At 47.2% G+C, this 17,842-nt stretch overlaps 1 protein-coding gene across 2 annotated transcripts in view; it reads left to right on the top strand.

The window, feature by feature from the left end:
• FBLN5 (fibulin 5) overlaps positions 1-17,842 on the top strand; it is an 86,373-nt gene that overhangs the window by 45,346 nt on the left and 23,185 nt on the right. For both annotated transcript variants that reach the window (XM_043921532.1, XM_043921531.1), the window contains exons 5-6: positions 10,469-10,591; positions 14,923-15,039. In XM_043921532.1, the coding sequence (XP_043777467.1) occupies positions 10,469-10,591; positions 14,923-15,039 (240 nt within the window). The remainder of the gene's footprint in view (positions 1-10,468; positions 10,592-14,922; positions 15,040-17,842) is intronic.

The raw sequence follows: 17,842 nt of genomic DNA, 5'->3' as shown, positions 1-17,842 counted from the left end.
CCCTCCCTCCTGTGAATGTTGAGAATAAACTTTTTGCTTGTCTAGGTTGTCTGGCTCTCTAGAAGGAAAGAGGAACTATAACTCACTCCATCAAGCCAAGCACGTGGTGTATCAAAGCCTCCGGAGGTTGGTTGTTCGGTCGCTAAGTCATGTCCGACTCTTTGCGACTCCATGTACTGCAGCATTCCAGGCTTCCCTGTCCTTCACTGTCTCCTAGAGTTTGCTCAAACTCATGTCCATCGAGTTGGTGATGCCATCCAACCATCTCATCCTCTGTCAACCCCCTCTCCTCCTGCCTTCAGTCTTTCCCAGCAACAGGGTCTTTTCCAGTGAGTCAGCTCTTTGCATCAGGTGACCAAATTATTGGAATTTCTGCATCAGTCCTTCCAATGAGTGTTCAGGGTTGATTTCCTTTGGGATTGACTGGTTTGATCTCCTTGAAGTCCAAGGGACTCTCAAGAGTCTTCTCCAGCACCAGAATTTGAAAGTAGACACTTTCAAATCAGCCCTCGGCGAAGACTGAACAGGGTTGAGGACCCATCTCAGGCAGAGGCCTGAGGTCTGCTGGGCAAGGGCAGTCCCCAGATGTCCTCCGTCTGCTTAGGACACAAATGTGAACAAGACCCACTTCTTGTTTTCAAGAAACTCACAGTTTAGTGGAAGGACATGGAACCCTGCACAGCTAATTATGTAATACTGCATGAGATGCTGTAAAACCTGATGTGCTTAATTAGCACATCTGGGGATAAAAGTAGGCTAGATGTGCTCTAGCATATCACATCACATCTTGTGCTTTGCCAAGATGTAAAAAGAAAGCTGTGAGGTTTCTAAGGAGGGGATGTATGGTGTTGAGTTGTAGGGGCCACACATTCTGTGTCTTGGATGGTTCTGGAGGTTGTGTTTCGCTTGCTTTCAGGGGGAGAGGCTGGAGGCCAGCAGACTAGTATGGAGTTATTCCAGTCATTCACAGAAAAGACAGTGAGGCCTTGGAATTTTAGGGTGTAAGGGATGGTAAGAAAGAATTTGCAAGATTTCCAGAAGAACTGTGTGAGAGTCGTGGGTGGGGGAAAGGATTTAAGGAAGTCTGAGCTTTTAAGCCTAGGGTTCTGCAAAACAGAGAGGAGGGTGTGGGGATCAGGGACAAGGAGATCCCAGCCCGGGGCACTGTGGATGAGTGGAGCTGAGGGTGTGGGGGAGGAATAGCTCAGAGGGAACTGGGAGATGGAGCCTATGGGAGATGTGGTGGAGATGACACAGTTTAAGAGCTAAAGTATTTATAGACTGTGTTCCTGAACAAGGGATGGTCTGCACTGAAGGAAAAACCCTGTCTTTTCTCCAAATTGGAATCTTTTGCACTTTTTGTCATCACTTTGGGGGCAGTATTTCTAAGAACTTAGTTAAGATTCAGGGAACTGAGTTAACTCTTAGGAAATCAAAACACCACCAGGAAATTGAAAGGAGGAAAACCTATCGTAGGTACACAGTGCTCACAACCACTGTAGGTGGATGTGAGTAATAGCTGTTGTTTGTACCCCCAGGAAAGCATTTTTAGACTGTGGTTTTGATTGTGTTGAGAACTTCTTGAATAAGGCTCTAAAAATCACAACACTGTTATAACTAACAGGTTTGATCTTAGAGAAGAATCTGGCTAGGGATTGCCAGTTTGATTTTTGAACATTTAATTCCCTCCCAGACTCTTTTGAACAGCTTCTTAAACTCTGAGCAGGTTGCGTGGATACAGAACCAAACACCACGCTCAATAATCCAGCACCTTGCCTCGTGGAGTGAGGTCCTGGAGCCAGCAGCATTGGCATCACCTGGGAGCTTATTAGAAATGCAGAGTCGACCAAATTGGAGCCTGCATTTCAACAAGATCCTCACTGATTCATGTGCACATTAAAATTTAAGAAGTTTAGTCTGGCATGGCAAACTCCAGATATGGTTTTACACTGGAATCATTTAGGTCACTTTAAGCAGTTTTTCAAGCCTCCACCCCAGACTTTCTGTGTTAGCCTGGCAATTCTCTTGGGCAGCTAGGTTTGCGAACCACTGACTTGTATAGTTGCAAAAATCCTTCTCTGTTGATGGACAAATGGCAAGAATTTTGGCAAATGGAAATCTAGTTTGAGCTCCACGTTTGTTTGCTTTATAATCACAATAATGGCTAAAGTCTCGTGCCCTTTTGAAAAATACCATTGTCTACATTGTCAATAAGCAGCCTTGTCCCCTTACTCTCAGGACAACTTTTTTTTTTTTTTTATCTAGTAAAATAAATTTATTCACATTATTTGGTATAATGTGCTCCCAAGCATGCAATATTTTTCATTGCTGTAATTTATAATTTTTTTAAATCCTCAGGAAGTTAATGATTTGGGGAATACCTAAATTCTTAGAGAATGTAAATCTGAAGAATGCTAATGATAATGTTAGCATAAAGAATCTTACAGTATATTTCTACAAAATACTTTAAAGTCATTATTAATAAATACATTAAGTAATTAACTCTGCAGTGAAGAGACCTCTCAGAACTATTGGTGCATGATACTCAAGAAGGAACATATGAAAAAAAAAAAAAAAGAAGGAACATATGTGTCCCTCCCTAACTCCCACCCCCACGCCTGAACCTGTAGTGATCATTCACACGTTGTCAAAACTTGAATGAGATTAGCCAGTTCACTGCCCAGTTTGAGAGCAGCTAAAGTCAGCTGATGTTTACCAAGCACTCTGGTTGAAAAAAATTAGCCAAGAACCAAACAATGTGATCCCCATTAGTTGCATAGTTTGTTCCTGTAGAAGGTCAGAGCTAGAAGGGCCTTTTAGAGCTCTCCTCCAAGCTCTTGCGTTATGGATAGAAAAATAGAATCCATGGAGAAGTTGGAGGCTGCAGCCCAGCTGGTTTCATCCGAGAGGATTTTTTGTTGTTTGGAAAATGGACCACATATTTGTTGCTTAATTAGAGGCACGAAATGAGCAGGCTTTGTGCTCTAAGCTTAATATCAAGCATTGGGAAAAGTGCTGTAAACACAGAAAGAGCTGGCTTCTGACGACTGCCCCAGACCCATAAGACACATGGAATGCAGATGTCCTGGGAATTCAACAAGAGAGTTCTCAAACGCTGAGATCTTTAATTAAGCAGGTGTTTGGGAAGTCGGTCCTGTGTAGCTTCCAGCCTTGGCTGAGCTCATCTCGCTGAAAAATGGCCCCGATCCAGCCCAGCAGCAGGCCTGAAACTGGCTTCAATTGGAGGCGTTGGAATGTGCCATTTTTATTTTCTTCTTTCTTATCAAGCCCCATTAGCTTGAGCAAGGAAGGAACAAAAACGGGCTGGGAAAACATGTTGTTTCACTGGGTAAAAATTTACTACCAAGGAAATGACTTGGCCGTGTCCAAAAAAGGAATCATGGAGGCCTTTGGAAAGGTGCAGTCTTCCAAAGGCTTTGGACACTTTCTCCCAGTGTCACCCACTGAGAATGTTTCCCTTTGGCTGATGGCCATTCTCACACAAGAGCCGAGACGCTCAGCCGAGGGTGTGTCCACAGGCTCACAAAGTCAGCCCTGCCTTAATCACAGTATTGGAGAGGAGAAAACACAGGAAGAGGGAAGAATCACGGTGTTAAGGTATTTGGCTGTGGACTTCAGCAAGACACACGCACCCTTAGGCTTTCGGACATCCTCAGTTACAGAATCATGGACGATTGGCGACTGTGGTTGATTGAACCATAAGCTAACTGTCTCACAGCCCACTGAGTGCTGTCATCATCGTGTCTTCTGAATCCCAGGACAAAGCCTGCGGCCGGCAGAAACCAAGCTTCCCCCATCTTTCACAACTCTTAGAAACAGCCGCTCTCTAAAGAAGGAAACTAAAACTTCCCAAGTACTTCCTGTGCGCCAGGTAGTGGCAATGGCACCTGCAAACACAATTATTTGTGAACTCTCCTAGCAGCTGAGGAGGCAGGCTGTTGCAGGGCTATTTTGCAGAGCATCTGAGCATCCCTCAGATTAATCAACTTGTCGGTAATATTCAGCTCTTAAGTGCAAGAACTGGATTCACACCCAGCTCTGCCTGCCCTCAACATTCTTTTCTTTTCTTTTTTAACCCAGAAGCCCTTTCTGGGGAGGTCTCAGACCTTTGGTCTCTTTTTCCTCTTAAGCTTTGGTACAGGCAGCATGATGGGAAATCTTTTCCCTGTGGGCATGGGGGAACCGTTAGTTTTTGTTTGGGTTTGCTTTGTTTTACGGTTTTTAAGGGACATTTATTTCAATGAGAATTTGTGTTGTGAGAACAGGTTAACTATTTTCCCTTGAACTTTTAGGAATAAACGCTGAAATGTAAATGCACGTGGGTATATAATATGGACATCCAAATATAGTAAATACCTGGCTTATGTATGCATATTATTTGTATTCAAACATGTTTATGCATGGGCTTCCCTGGTGGCTCAGATAGTAAAGAATCTGCCTGCAATACAGGAGATACAGGTTTGATCCCTGGGTCGGGAAGATCCCCTGGAGGAGGAAATGGCAACCCACTCCAGTATTCTTGCCTGGAGGACCCCCATGGACAGAGAAGCCTGGTGGGCTGCAGGCCATGGAGCTGCAAAAAGTTGGACACAACTGAGCAACTAAGCACAGATACGTTTATGCATATTTATAGGGGGATGTTGTCCATTTTACCTGCCTGTAGAGATTTTTATATAATGAACTGTGAGTTAACCCTGAGATTATGCTTAGAACCATTAGTTTTATAGGGAATGGGAAAGTGGGTTGCATGCTGAGAACTCACTCACTCCCAGGGAAGGCCGTATAAGAGGCATAAAGCAACAGCATGATAGTCAGGATGCCCTATGAGAACTCCATCTGACAAGAGGGGGAGGGGACCTGTCTATTGCTACTTGCTTCTATCACAGACTCCTGCTCCAAGGGCCAAGCCTTCCAGCAGCTTTGCAGACTGTGGCCTTTTCCCATGCTGTCCCTTGAGTCAGCCTGGAAGATTCTAATTTTACATTTTTTATTGAAGTATAGTTGACTTACAGTGTTGTGCCAATCTCTGCTATACTGCCAAGTGACTCAGCTATGCACATATAGATATTCTTTATTAATGTCCTTTTCTGTTATGGTTTATCACGGGATATTGGGCATAGTTCCCTGTGATGTAGAGTAGAACCTTGTTGTTCATCCATTCTATATATAATAGTTTACATCTGCTAACCCCAACCTCCCACTCCTTCACTCCCCCATTTCCCATCCGCCTTGGCAACCACCAGTCTGTTCTCTATGTCCTTGATTTTCTTTCTATTTCATAGATAAGATCATTTGTGTCATACTTTAGATTCCACACGTAAGTGATATCATATGGTATTTGTCTTTCTCTTTCTGAACTTACTTTGCTTAGTATTAAATATGATAATCTTTAGGTCCATCAATGTTACTGCAAATGGCATTATTTCATTCTTTTTATGGCCAAGTAGTATTCCATTGTATATATGTATCACATCTTCTTTATCCGTTCATCTGTCAGTGGACATTTACATTGTTTCCATGTCTTGGCTATTGTGAAAAGTGCTGCTATGAACTAGGGGCGCATGATCTTTTCAAATTATAGTTTTGTCCATGTATGTGCTCAGGAGTGAGATTGCTGGATTATATAGTAATCCTATTTTTAGTTTTCTGAGGAACTCCGCACTGTTTTCCATAATGGCTTCACCAACTTACATTCCCACTAGCAGTGTAGGAGGGTTCCTTTTTTTCCACACCCTCTCCAGCATTTATTTGTAGGCTTTTTAGTGATGGCCATTCTGATTGGTATGAGGTGGTACCTCATTGCAGTTTTAATTTTCATTTCTCTAATAATTGCGATGTTGAGCATCTCTTCATGTGCCTAATGGCCACTTGTATGTTCTCTTCAGAGAAATGTTTATTAAGGTCTCAGCCTGGAAGATTCTGTTCCTTTTGTTGTCCTGGTTTGTTGGGCAGATGTATTCTGATGTCTTGAGGCCAGTTTCTCCATCTGGTGCCCCTGTGAGATCTTGCTGCCTTAGTGCATCAGCTGGGGACATGGGACACAGCTAAGGATACGACCTCCTGAATGAGTGTGTCTGACATGTGGGCCTCTGTACCAAGGCCGGGAGCTTACTTCTGCTTCCTGGAAGCGGGTCAAGGAGATGAGGTTGACTGCTTTGAGAACTTTTCTAAGTGAGTAAGTTTTGTTTGAGATTGCTATACTTTTAAAATCCTTTTTATGTGCATTTATTTTGGGGCTTCCTAGATGCTACTAGTGGTAAAGAACCTGTCTGCCAATGCAGGAGGCGTAAGTGACACGGGTTCGAATCCTGGGTCAGGAAGATCCCCTGGAGGAGGGCATGGCAACCCACTCCAGCGTCCTTGCCTTTAGAATCCCATGGACAGAGGATCCTGGCGGGGGCAGAGGGTGGGCTATGGACGATAGGGTCGCAAAGAATCAGACATGACTGAAGTGACTTAACATGCATGCACGTGTATTTATTTATTTAATTATTTATTGGGTGCCAGGTCTTAGTTGCGACATGGAGTCGCATCTTCAGTCTTTGCTGAGGCATAAAATTTTCTTTTTAGTTGCTGCATGTGAGATCTTTTAGTCGTGGCATGTGGATTCTTAGCTGCAGCATGCGGGATCTAGTTTCCTGGCTAGGGATCGAACCAGGGCCCCCTATATTGGGAGTGCAGAGTCTTAGCCACTGGACCACCAGGGAAGTCCCGAGAATGCTGTAAGTGAAGGCCACCCTGGGGAGGTCTGCAGGAAAGGGCGACAGCTCAGAGCTGCACCAGGCAGCAGGGCTGTGCTGCTCAACATGGAGAATGATTTCTTCCTGGGTGGGTGCAGTGCTGGGCTGTGATCTGGTTCTGGAGGTGTCAGGGAGCTCTGTCCTCCAGTTACCGGGGTCCTGGTTGCCTGGACAGCAGGCAGATGTCATCCTGGTGGAGGAGAGATGAACCACAGCTGCTGTGCTGGAGTCCTTGAAGGGCCCAGACTGCTGCCCAGGGCTACAGCCCCAGGAGAGACACTGTGGGGGTCACATGGTTGGAGGGACTGTGCTCCCCACTGGCTCTCTCAGCAGCCTGGAGATTTGGGAGGACACACACACACACACACACACACACAGAGCCAGAGTAGAACACCAAGAATTAATAGATGAGTGAGGGCATGAATGATTGAATGAACCCAGCATCCTCTTCTCTTAAGGGACGTTTCCTAAACATTACACAGAAAAGGAAAGGAGTAACCAGCACAATTTGCATCCGAGAATAATGGCACTTACTTAGGTTGTCCTAACTTGTACTTTTCCACTGGTGCAGAAAAGGCCGCTTTGCCAAAGAATGTCCTTGGGAGTGGTTCGACGTATTTTTTCCTTTCTGTTATTTAAGTCAAAGGTATTTAATGTAAGCTATTCAGCTGTGAGCTGGAATGTGTGATGAGTCTTTTCACCTCGTGCGGAACCCAAGGCATGAACGTTCTCAGTTTCAGCCCCTCAGGTGTGCAAGCTGATGGGGGTTTTTGGTTGTTTTTAAAGTCTACACACTTGTCAGCAAGTTGGCTGGAAAAACTTGTCCGGGGACTCAGAGGCCTTAATGTGTGTTGCCCATGTGTTCATTGATTCATTCATTAAACATTTACTATGGACCCAAGGTGGGGACTTTCCAGGTGGCTTAAGTGGTCAAGAACCCTCCTGCCAAGGCAGGAGACGCAAGCAGGAGACATGGGTTCCATCCTGTGGGAAGATCCCTCTGAGAAGGAAGATCCCCTGGAGGGAAGATCCCTTGGAGGAGGAAATGGCAACCCACTCCAGTATTCTTGCCTGGAAAACCAATGGACAAGAGGAGCCTGGTGGGCTACAGTCTGTGGGGTCACAAAGAATCAGACATGATTTAACACATGCATGGACCCAAGTTAAACCAGGTATATTTTGAGGATATAAAGATGGGACATATTTCCCCCAGAGACTCCCAGACTTATTGAGTTCTCAGAACATATTTAGATTGACCATCCATTCAACGTCAATCAATTGACAATGAATTCAACCCGTTCAGGTCATCCAATCAGTCAATTCAAGTAGTTTTTTGAATGTCCATCAACAGATATGCAGTATAACTGAGTAAGTTCTTTATCTGAGTAAAAATGGTGGATTTAAAAAAAATAAACCTTAGAGATTTTGTTTCTGGATGATTTGGATAGTTTGCACGTGCCTACACATTGAGGCCTCCCACGCTCTTCTGAGCCCAGTCTGGGCCTCTCCCAGTTTGGTGGCTCTCTGTCAGGCTAGTGGGGGCACGTTGTCTCCATGCAAGTTACACAGGCACAGAGCCCTGGGAACTTGCTGTCACCAGGGCTTCTGACTGCTCTGCTGTTCCTTCACCCTCCATTCCCCTCGAAGCAGGATAAAGAGCACACATTCCTAAGGCAGTGTTGTTCCCAGGGTACAATTGTCATCCATCACTTCCCGCCGGAAAAATGTAAATATGTGCTGGCCGATAGTGGCGTTATTTATTATCCTGGGCTTCGATAGGGATTTGAGCAGGAGCGGCTGCCGGCCAAGCATTATTTGCTGATTCCCCTGGGAGGCTCTGCTGGGTGGGCAGAGCTGGGGCTGGAGGTGATGCCCAGGGCAAAGGCAGGAACTCTTGCAGCTGAGAAGGCCCTGGGTCTTTGCCATCAAGGCTCTACATCACTGAGGCACAGCAGAGGTGGCTGCCACCCTGGAAGTAGGTTCTTGGAGGTTGTCCATGTTGAAAAGGCTGGAGCCTGGTTCTATGGGATGTCCAGACTCTGGTCATTGGGGCTGGGGTGGGAACTGACCAGCATCCTTGGTGTTGACTGATGAGGCACATGGTGGTGGATTGTGGTGGGTGGTGTCTTTAGACCCAGGAGACCATCACTTACCTGGCTGAATATTTGTTTCACTGGATCAGTTGTGCTCGTTTCCTGAGTGCACACCTGTGCTACCGATGGAGCTAACACTTTGGAATCCTCGGGGCCCCCAGCGCTGCCCCCCTGCCACCAGTCTGCCATCTGCAATGTCAAGAGGCAGACAGTTTTCCAGATGGGGCAGGAAAAGGCAGCAAAAGCTCAACCCTGTCTCCTCTGCTTCACCTGCCGGGGCCCGGCAGCCTGAGCTCTGTCATCTCTGCGCAGAGGGGGCTGGGGGGCAGGGAGGCCTGAACTTCTCTCTGGCCTTGATGCTATAGCATGTTCAGCACTATTTTCCCATCTGTGAAATGGGAATCACCAGCCCACTGCATGGGGCGACTGTGAGAGGAGAATGAGGAATCGGGCGCACTGCTCAGTCTCCGGGAAGTGCAGTTTTTAAAGCTGCACTTAAACCCTGCAGTTTTAATGCTGCTGGGTTGGCCAAAATGTTTGTTTGGGTTTTTCGGAAGCTGTTATGGCAAAACCCTAACAAACTTTTTCTCAACTTGATATTTCTGATGGTGCGATGGCCCATTCTGGAGGGGTAGGGTGTAGATGAGCAAACCCTGATGAGAGGGCAAAAGGGAGGAGCCCTACTAAGGATGCAGGCAGGTGAGGGTGGGAGTGAAAAGGAGAGGCATGTCCAGGCCAGATGAATTAAGGGCACTGGGTGAATCCCTGTGTTTTGTCAAAGTGAGGGTGTGGTGTCAGGAGCACCCATTACAGGACTCCCTAAGGTGCAGTGTGGGGAGAAAAGAAAGTAGGATTCATTTCAGCGGAAACAGTTTTGAGTACTGTGTACACCACATGAGAAATGGGGCCATAATACAGCTTGGTCTCTGCGCTTTGACGGTTCCAATGAAGGAGAAGAGACTGACTTGGACACAAGTACCTGCCCTGCAGCAGACAGGTGGGCATGTGTACCAACAGCGTGGGGAAGCCCAATCTGAGCAGAGGGCAGCAGGAGGTGAACCCCAGAGCTCTGGGGTGGAGGAGGGAAGGCTGGAGGGCTCCTAGAAGCTTCCTGAAGGAGCAGTGGCCCTAATGTAAAAGATTTTCATGCATGGATGCAGTCAAGTGACTTGCAAGCTTCCGCTAGCGAGGGATGTTTTTCTTCCTTCCGTTATTGTTCTCAGAGGTGTTTATCATGGCTCTGTGCACCCAGAAGGTACCAACAGACCTGTTTATATGTGAATGGATAAGCCTAATACAAAATACATTTCTAAGTCAAGTAATGGTTGTTATCAAGGTGAACCTGCTTTCAGAGAATGTTGGACAGGATGGCAGAACAGTGCTTAAGGATGTTTTCTTTTTGGCCATTTCCCTTGTAGATTTCCAGGGAGCAGATTGGCTCTGCCCCCTCCAGAAAGGCCAGGGTCTCCTAGTGGTACCTGTTAGGGAGGTGATGTAACCCGGGGACATAATCAACTGCCTCCCAGCCAGACAAGCAAGCAGCTAGCACCTCTGGTGGCTCCAGGGCTCTAAACAGGTATAGGTGACATTCTTTGGAATATGTCTGTGTTACAGATGTGGATGAGTGTGCAACGGATTCCCACCAGTGCAACCCTACCCAGATTTGCATCAACACCGAAGGAGGCTACACCTGTTCCTGCACGGATGGCTACTGGCTACTCGAAGGCCAGTGCTTAGGTAATACAGACACTCTTGAAAGTGAATGATTGCCTCGGGGTATTGTGAATTGTGGTCACGGCTGGGTGGTCTAAGGGCAATGTGCTTTTCTTTGGGGTTGGGGGTGGCAGAAGACTGTTGAGCTTACATGGAGCACCACCCTTTAAGATCACTTGTCACCATCACCACATCACGGCATGTCATCACCAGAGATTTTTTTTTTCCCCACGTGCTTATTTTTGGGCTTCTCTGATTGCTCAGTTGGTAAAGATCTGCCTGCAATGCAGGAGACTCTAGTTTGATTCCTGGGTCAGGAAGATCTGCTGGAGAAGGGATAGGCTACCCACTCCAGTATTCTTGGATCTACCCAATCCAGTATTCCCTCATGGTTCAGCTGGTAAAGAATCTGCCTGCAATGCAGGAGACCTGGATTTGATCCTTGGGTTGGGAAGATCCCCTAGAGAAGGGAACGGCTACCCACTCCAGTATTCTGGCCATGCTGTTGCAAAGAGTTGGACGTGACTGAGCCACTTTCACTTTCTCTTATTTTTATTATGACAATGATGGTGGTTTACTCACTAAGTTGTGTCTCTTGCAACCTGATGGACCGTGGCCTTCTAGGTTCCTCTGTTCATGGGATTTCACAGGCAAGAATATTGGAGTAGGTTGCCATTTCCTTCTCCAGGGGATCTTCCCAACCCACAGATGGAATCTGCATCTCCTGCATTGCGGGTAGATTCTTTACCACTGAACCACCAAAACATGTTTTTGTCCAGTCCCAAACGTAGACAAGATTACGGCAGCCTGGCTCCCTGCTGTTGACAACTGGGATTGATCCATCATGGCTGCAGCCTCTTACCCTGCTTTTCAGGCCCTGAACCTTGCTGTCTTCCTCTGTTTATATAGAGTCCAATAAAGACTCTGCCAGGATAGGAAGGTGCTTTTCAGGCCTTCGTCACTGCCTCTCCATCATCAGAATTTTTTAATATAACTTTTAAATGTTCATATTTGGTTTTACCTAGACCTTCTTTCTGCCTTTGGAAATTTATAACAGAGGCAGGAAGTGATAGAGGTGAGGGTTATTCTGTCCCTAATTAGCTGCTGCTGCTGCTAAGTCGCTTCAGTCGTGTCCGACTCTGTGCGACCCCATAGACGGCAGCCCACCAGGCTCCCCCATCCCTGAGATTCTCCAAGAACACTGGAGTGGGTTGCCATTTCCTTCTCCAATTCATGAAAATGAAAAGTGAAAGTGAAGTCGCTCAGTCACGTCTGACTCTTAGCGACCCCATGGGTCCCTAATTAGAAATCTTACCAAAAGAAGGAAATGCTTGCTTTGTCACAGAAATGTCCCAGGTCTCAAATGTGAATCAGGGGATTCAGATCTAACATCATCTCCTTCCAATACCCCACCATAGCCCCCACCCCCTGCCCACCCCTCTAGCTCTGGTCTTTTTTAAGAAGTCAGTCAGCACCTATTGAGAATTTTGTCCCTTGCAGTTGGCATCAGCTGTATGATCCCTCTGTTTATTTTTACTGGAGGGCTATTTTCCTTTCTTCCCCTCTAGTCTTTGGCTTAGCCAAGTGAATGCATTCATAGCAATCTCTAGTTGTCATTTCAATTTCTCTTTCTAGGGTGTGATTTCTTTGCTGTTTTCTTGGAAAAGCCCTTCTAGTTTAAAGTCTCAAGACACTGCTCTGTTGCCTGAAAGTCAGTCCTGGAGGTGCTAAGAAATAAATCCAAACAACATCATGGAAACAAACAGACAAAAAGATTCTTTTTTCCTGTTTTCTCTTGATTGAGACTGAGTTGAGGTCTCCTCTAGAGCCCTGCCCAAAGGGGCCTGACGAGCCAGCCTGGACCTCACTTGGTTCTCCTTTCCAGGCACCGAAGAGCTGGCTGCATATGGGCATATGTGAATATGATGATTGCCTTGCATTTTAACCAACCTCAGCTATTATGGAAAATTTGAGGCCACTGATTTGAACATAAGCAGATCAGTGTGAGTTATTTGTATGGGAACTCAATATGTAGCATTTCAGAGCTGGAAGGGATGTTATATATTATGTCACCCACCTTTTATAGAGTTGGAAACTGAGACTCACAGAGGAGGAACATGTTGGACAAAGAGTTAGTTGGGTCTAAAATCTGTGTTCTGTTTTTCAGTCCAGTTTTTTTCCCCCACAAGGGGGTGCTAGAGAAGACCAGGTGACCAGGACATGCAGGCCAGATTGCAGAGAACTTGGGGCCAGGAAACCCCTCCTCATCTGAGTGGGGACAGTAACTGGGACATTCCTCTCCCAGGAGGGTTGCTCTTATCCACAGAGCATGAAACTTTAGGAAGGATGCTCCTGAAGCCCTAATGGTGCTGCACACACAGTCTGCTTACACTTGACATCCAAAGTGAGGACCATTCCCCAATATGGCTAAACTTGTGCCTTTTCCTGGCCAAACTCTTCTTTCGCTTTCAAGGTGCAAGTTCCATAGCCATCCACCACCCTTTCCGCATGACTTTGGAGGCATTGCCTTTGTAGAAAAAGAAGGACTAGGGGATTGCCTTTCCTCCAAGCTACCCCTAAGGCCAAAGATGCCCTCTTTTCCCCTTGATGCCTCTCTGGGCTTGGGGATGCACCCAACTGCACCCACATAAGAGTCAGGACCAGCAACTGCATAAGTCAGTGTGCTTTCCACGTGGGAGCTGAGTGCCACTCAGTAGGCAGTGGGGTGAGCTGGGTTAAAAGTAGCTGCCAGTCAGAGATAAAACAGATTGACAAGGGCAGGGCACAGCTTCTGAGGGGGGCTGAACAATGAGTAATGTGGAGGTGGGGTCCCTTCTGGCAGTTGTTCAGTCATTCAATCTTGTCCAATTCTTTGCAACCCTATGGACTGCAGCTGACCAGGCTTTCTTGTCCTTCACTGTCTCCTAGAGTTTGCTCAAACTTATGTCAGTTGAGTCAATGCCATCCAACCATCTCATTGTCTGTCTCCCCCTTCTCTTCCTGCCCTCAATCTTTCCCAGCATCAGAGTCTTTTCTGATGAGTCAGCTCCTCTCATCAGCATCAAAGTATTGGAGCTTCAGCATCAGTCCTTCCAATGAAGACTATTGCTTTCTGGCAGTAGGTGGTAGAAGCCAGGCACAGAGACAAGTTCTAAGCTGATCTTCCAAACCCTGGATGGACCCTGATTCCAAAGGAACTGGGATACCAGAGGGGGAACGTTTAGGAGGAGTTGAGGATGAAATAGGGACCTGTTATAGCTATAAGTGAGGTGAGAGCTTAGTCCCCACCTGGAGCTTCATTCAAAACATCCTATCTTGCAGGAGTGATTTCTCCAGCCCATCAGCCTGGGGTGTTGGAAAGTGCTTTCCCATACTTAGACTCCCCATTGACTGGTACATGTCAGCCTGGCTCTGCTAAAAGGAACCATTCACCCACATAGCTGCTTACTCAAGAAAGGCTGGTTGTAGTTTGAAAAAGGTGTGTTTATCCAGAGTTTTAAGGCTGCTGTGCTACAAGGAGGAGATTCAAGGTGAACTCCAGAGTCCTCGTGCTCCTGGGTTCACAGGTCTCCAGACTGCAGTGCTCCCCAGCTTGGCCTAGCCGGTACTCAGTCTTGTTCCCAACAGCCAGACATATTCATTATTTATTGTTATTTTTAAAGAAATAATTATTTATTTGGCTGTGTCAGGTCTTAGTTGCATCATGTGGGATCTTTCGTTGAAGCGGGCAGGCCCTCTAGTTGTGGTGAGTGGCGGCTTCTCTAGTTGTGGTATATGCATTGAATTGCCCCATGACGTTTGGGATCTTAGTTCCCTGATCAGGGATTAAACTCGTATCCCCTGCATTATCAAGTAGATTCTTAACCACTGGATCACCAGGGAAGTCTCCATATTCATTATTAGTGGAGCTGGCAAAGAGCCTATAGGAACCAGGCTATGGAATCCTCTTACACTTTAACTTGTCCCTTCCCAGGGCAGTGACATGTTTCTGTAGAATCTGAGAGCGACTGTCAGGGTTGGATTCATCTTAGTGTTAAGTCTTAGATTTGGATGAAATCCTAGAGGTCACCTTGACCAACGTTCCTCTCTAAGCAAAAATTTTTTTTCTGCAACTTTCAAGATAGGTTCAGGTGTTTCACAAGACTGAGACAGGTCATGGAGGATGGTGGGGAGATTGAACCCAGAATCCAGAGGGTTGTCACCCTCCCTGTGGCTTAGTCGGTGCTGTCTTTGTATCAGTTCCCCTTCGCTTCCTTTTGTTATCCTGTTCCAGAAGAGATGGGCAGTAATGATGCTGGGGGTGGCATTGGTGATGGAGAAGAAATATCTTACCTTGCTTGCAATTCTGTTTCCAGACATTGATGAATGTCGTTATGGCTACTGCCAGCAGCTGTGCGCAAATGTTCCCGGATCTTATTCCTGTACATGCAACCCTGGTTTTACCCTCAACGAGGATGGAAGGTCTTGCCAAGGTATGTGATGTGAATGATAACTTGAACACAGTTGAAACCCTAGATGCTGTCTTCTTCAAAGTCTGACAGCTTATGTTGGTGAGAAACGCCGTTGTTAAAGTGTATTTCCACTCACTGCCTGCTCATGCCATTGCTTACAGAAACCTGAGATCCTCACTGAGCTTATGTGAAACATGTCAGGATGTGCTCTGCGCATTTACTGAGATTAGAACCACATCATCCACCAGCTGGGAGCTTACGATTTCATGGATTTGCTTCTCTCTATGTATCCGCTGTCCACAGGTAGCCTTGCCAACATTTTTGATCAGTCAGAAGCTTTCTCACATGTCCTCTAGCCTGACTGAGTTCAATTCCCGAGGCCCAAAGAGGGATGAAGAGAGAGGGCTTGGATGAAGAGAGAGGGCTTCTGATTCCTGCTGAATTGTGAGATACTCACTTTATGCAAGGGTTTCACAGGCAACTTTAAAAAAAAATAATTTTATTTATTTTACTTTTGGCTGTGCAGGGTCTTCATTGCTGCATGGGCTTTTGCTAGTTCCAGCAAGCAGGAGCTCCTCTCTAGTTGTGGTGTGTGGGCTTCTCATCATGGTGGCCTCTCTTGTTGCAGAGGGTGTGCTCTAGGGCTTGGGAGTTTCAGTAATTGTGTCACACGGGCTGAGTTGCTTAGTGCTGTGAGGGATCTTCCTGGGTCAGGGATGGAACCCTTGTCTCCTGCATTGGCAGGCAGATTCTTTACCCTGGAGTCACCAGGGGAAGCCCCACAGGCAACTTCGATGCCTGTCATTATAGCTGTCCCTTGTCCGTGCTAGGAGGGCCTGTTATTTAGCCAGGAGTCCAGTGATGCTGGTGGTGGTAACTTCCCTTACAACCCGACATTCCCTGCAGTAACACAATGAAACAAGGGCATTTTCTGACTTTCACATGATGGCATCACATACTGATAAGTAAGAAAAACAAGTTCCAGGCTTATGGCAGTTTCCAGCGGAAGGTATCTTCTGCTCAGGAAGTGAACAGGGGACTTAAGACCCAAGGAATTAGCGCAAGTCCTGCCTGGCCCCCGGCTCCCCGCCCCCAGCCTGCAGCCTGGGGCCTCCAGTCCCTGGCAGCTGCCCCATCCAGGGTGGAGACAGCGCCAGAGACTCAGAATGAGGTCTTTGTTTGGAGCCCGCCACCAGCTTTTGCAGGATCCATTTCCTTGTCACAGCACTCGAGGTCTGGCTGGCAGGCTCCTGGCCAGCTAGTTGGAGGATATTATGTCTCCATTAGTTTAATCGTATCTAAATCATTGAGTAAACAGGAAGGCATCAGCGTTAAAGAGCTGGATCCTGGATTCTTTGTCAGTCTCTCTTCCAAAGCTGGTTCTGCTGATTGTTCCAAGAAGTCTCGACTATGTTCCTCTCGCCAGGAGAGGTCATTTTCTTCTGAGAGCAGAGGCTGGCCTGGGAGGTTGAGGGAGCTGATTGCACAGAGGAGCAGGCGCCTGGCTCCTTTGCTGCTGTGATAAGTGACTGAGTACAGATGCAGGCTTCTCCGGGCCAGGGCTGGAGGTTCGAGATGCCAGCCCCTCCTAAAGCATGGCCACTCACAGAGAAGCCGAAAGGCCATGGTGTCCTGTGGAAACCGTCCTCTGACAGGGAGCAGTAACATACCTGGCGATGCCAGGTCCAGCAGTGTAATGAAGCGGCAGACACAGCACCCAGGCCTGGACTCGGGCACTTGGCCACTGGGATATTGCATCAGCAGGGCCCGCAGAGACACAGGATGTGACAAACTCCAGCGAGCTTTTGTATTCCTAACACCTCAAGCAAGGAAGACAGCTTTGCCCTCGTCAAAGCATCGTCACACTTGTTCATCTCACGGAGCCCCAACAATAGCCTTGTGAGGTAGGCAGGGCAGATGAGGAAATCAGGCTTCAAAGAGGTTAAGCAACTTGGCCAGAGTCTGGCAGCTAGGTGGTGGCAGAAACGAGCATAAAGCCCAAGAGTCCAGTCTTCCTGTCCAGCAGGTTGGAGTGGGGAGCGGGTCTGCTCCCACAGGATTCAGAAGGGCCCTTGGGTGTGTGTGGAGGGCAGGGCTGGCCGGAGAGGGCCGCCAGGGCCCTGGGGGCAGAAGTGCAAGTAGCTGAAAGCTGCGAGAGGGCGGGTCTTGAGCTTGCTCTCCTTGCACATCCAGCCTCTGGCTGGAAGCTGAGGACTTGAGCCCTCCTCCTCGGTGCCGTCCTGCCTGGATAGCCTGGCATCATAACATTTTCCTGGCCTCCTGGGTGGACAGCCTCTAGACTCCCTTTGCACCGGAGGAGACTGGCATCTCCCTGGACTCGCCCTGTATGGCCATCTATTTTTTTCTGCCCCTCTGAAAGTTTCAAAGATGCCAGGAAGTGGGAGCTATGTGGATATGGGTTTGCCCTCTTCTGTAAGAAAAACTTCTCAAGCCACTTCCCTTTTTATTCTGAAAGCATTCAAATCTCTATTAAGAGTCTGAAGAGGTTTGCCTGGACTTTGAAAGGGATAGAAATTTTCTCAGCTGGCACTTTGGTCATTGTCATATGGAGAAGCGGGGAGAGGAGCTTAAAATGGGTCAGCCAGTGCCATTGTACCAATGGCTCCCTCCTTGCCTCCCCTTCTCTGAGCTGTGCAGAATGAATCCTGTGTATTGTGGAAAGACCCCTGACTCACATCCCATTTTCAACTGTGCCCTTGCTAGCTTGGGGACTTGGGCACATCTCTCAACTTCAAAACCGGGATAAACATCTTTGTTGATGTATAATTGACATAAGATGAACTGCACTGTTAAAGGCACATGA

This window comes from Cervus elaphus, chromosome 13 (assembly GCF_910594005.1).
Source record: "Cervus elaphus chromosome 13, mCerEla1.1, whole genome shotgun sequence".
NCBI classification, from domain to species: domain Eukaryota; kingdom Metazoa; phylum Chordata; class Mammalia; order Artiodactyla; family Cervidae; genus Cervus; species Cervus elaphus.
Note: the sequence above shows the minus strand (reverse complement) of the source record. Positions and strands in the feature narration are given on the sequence as shown.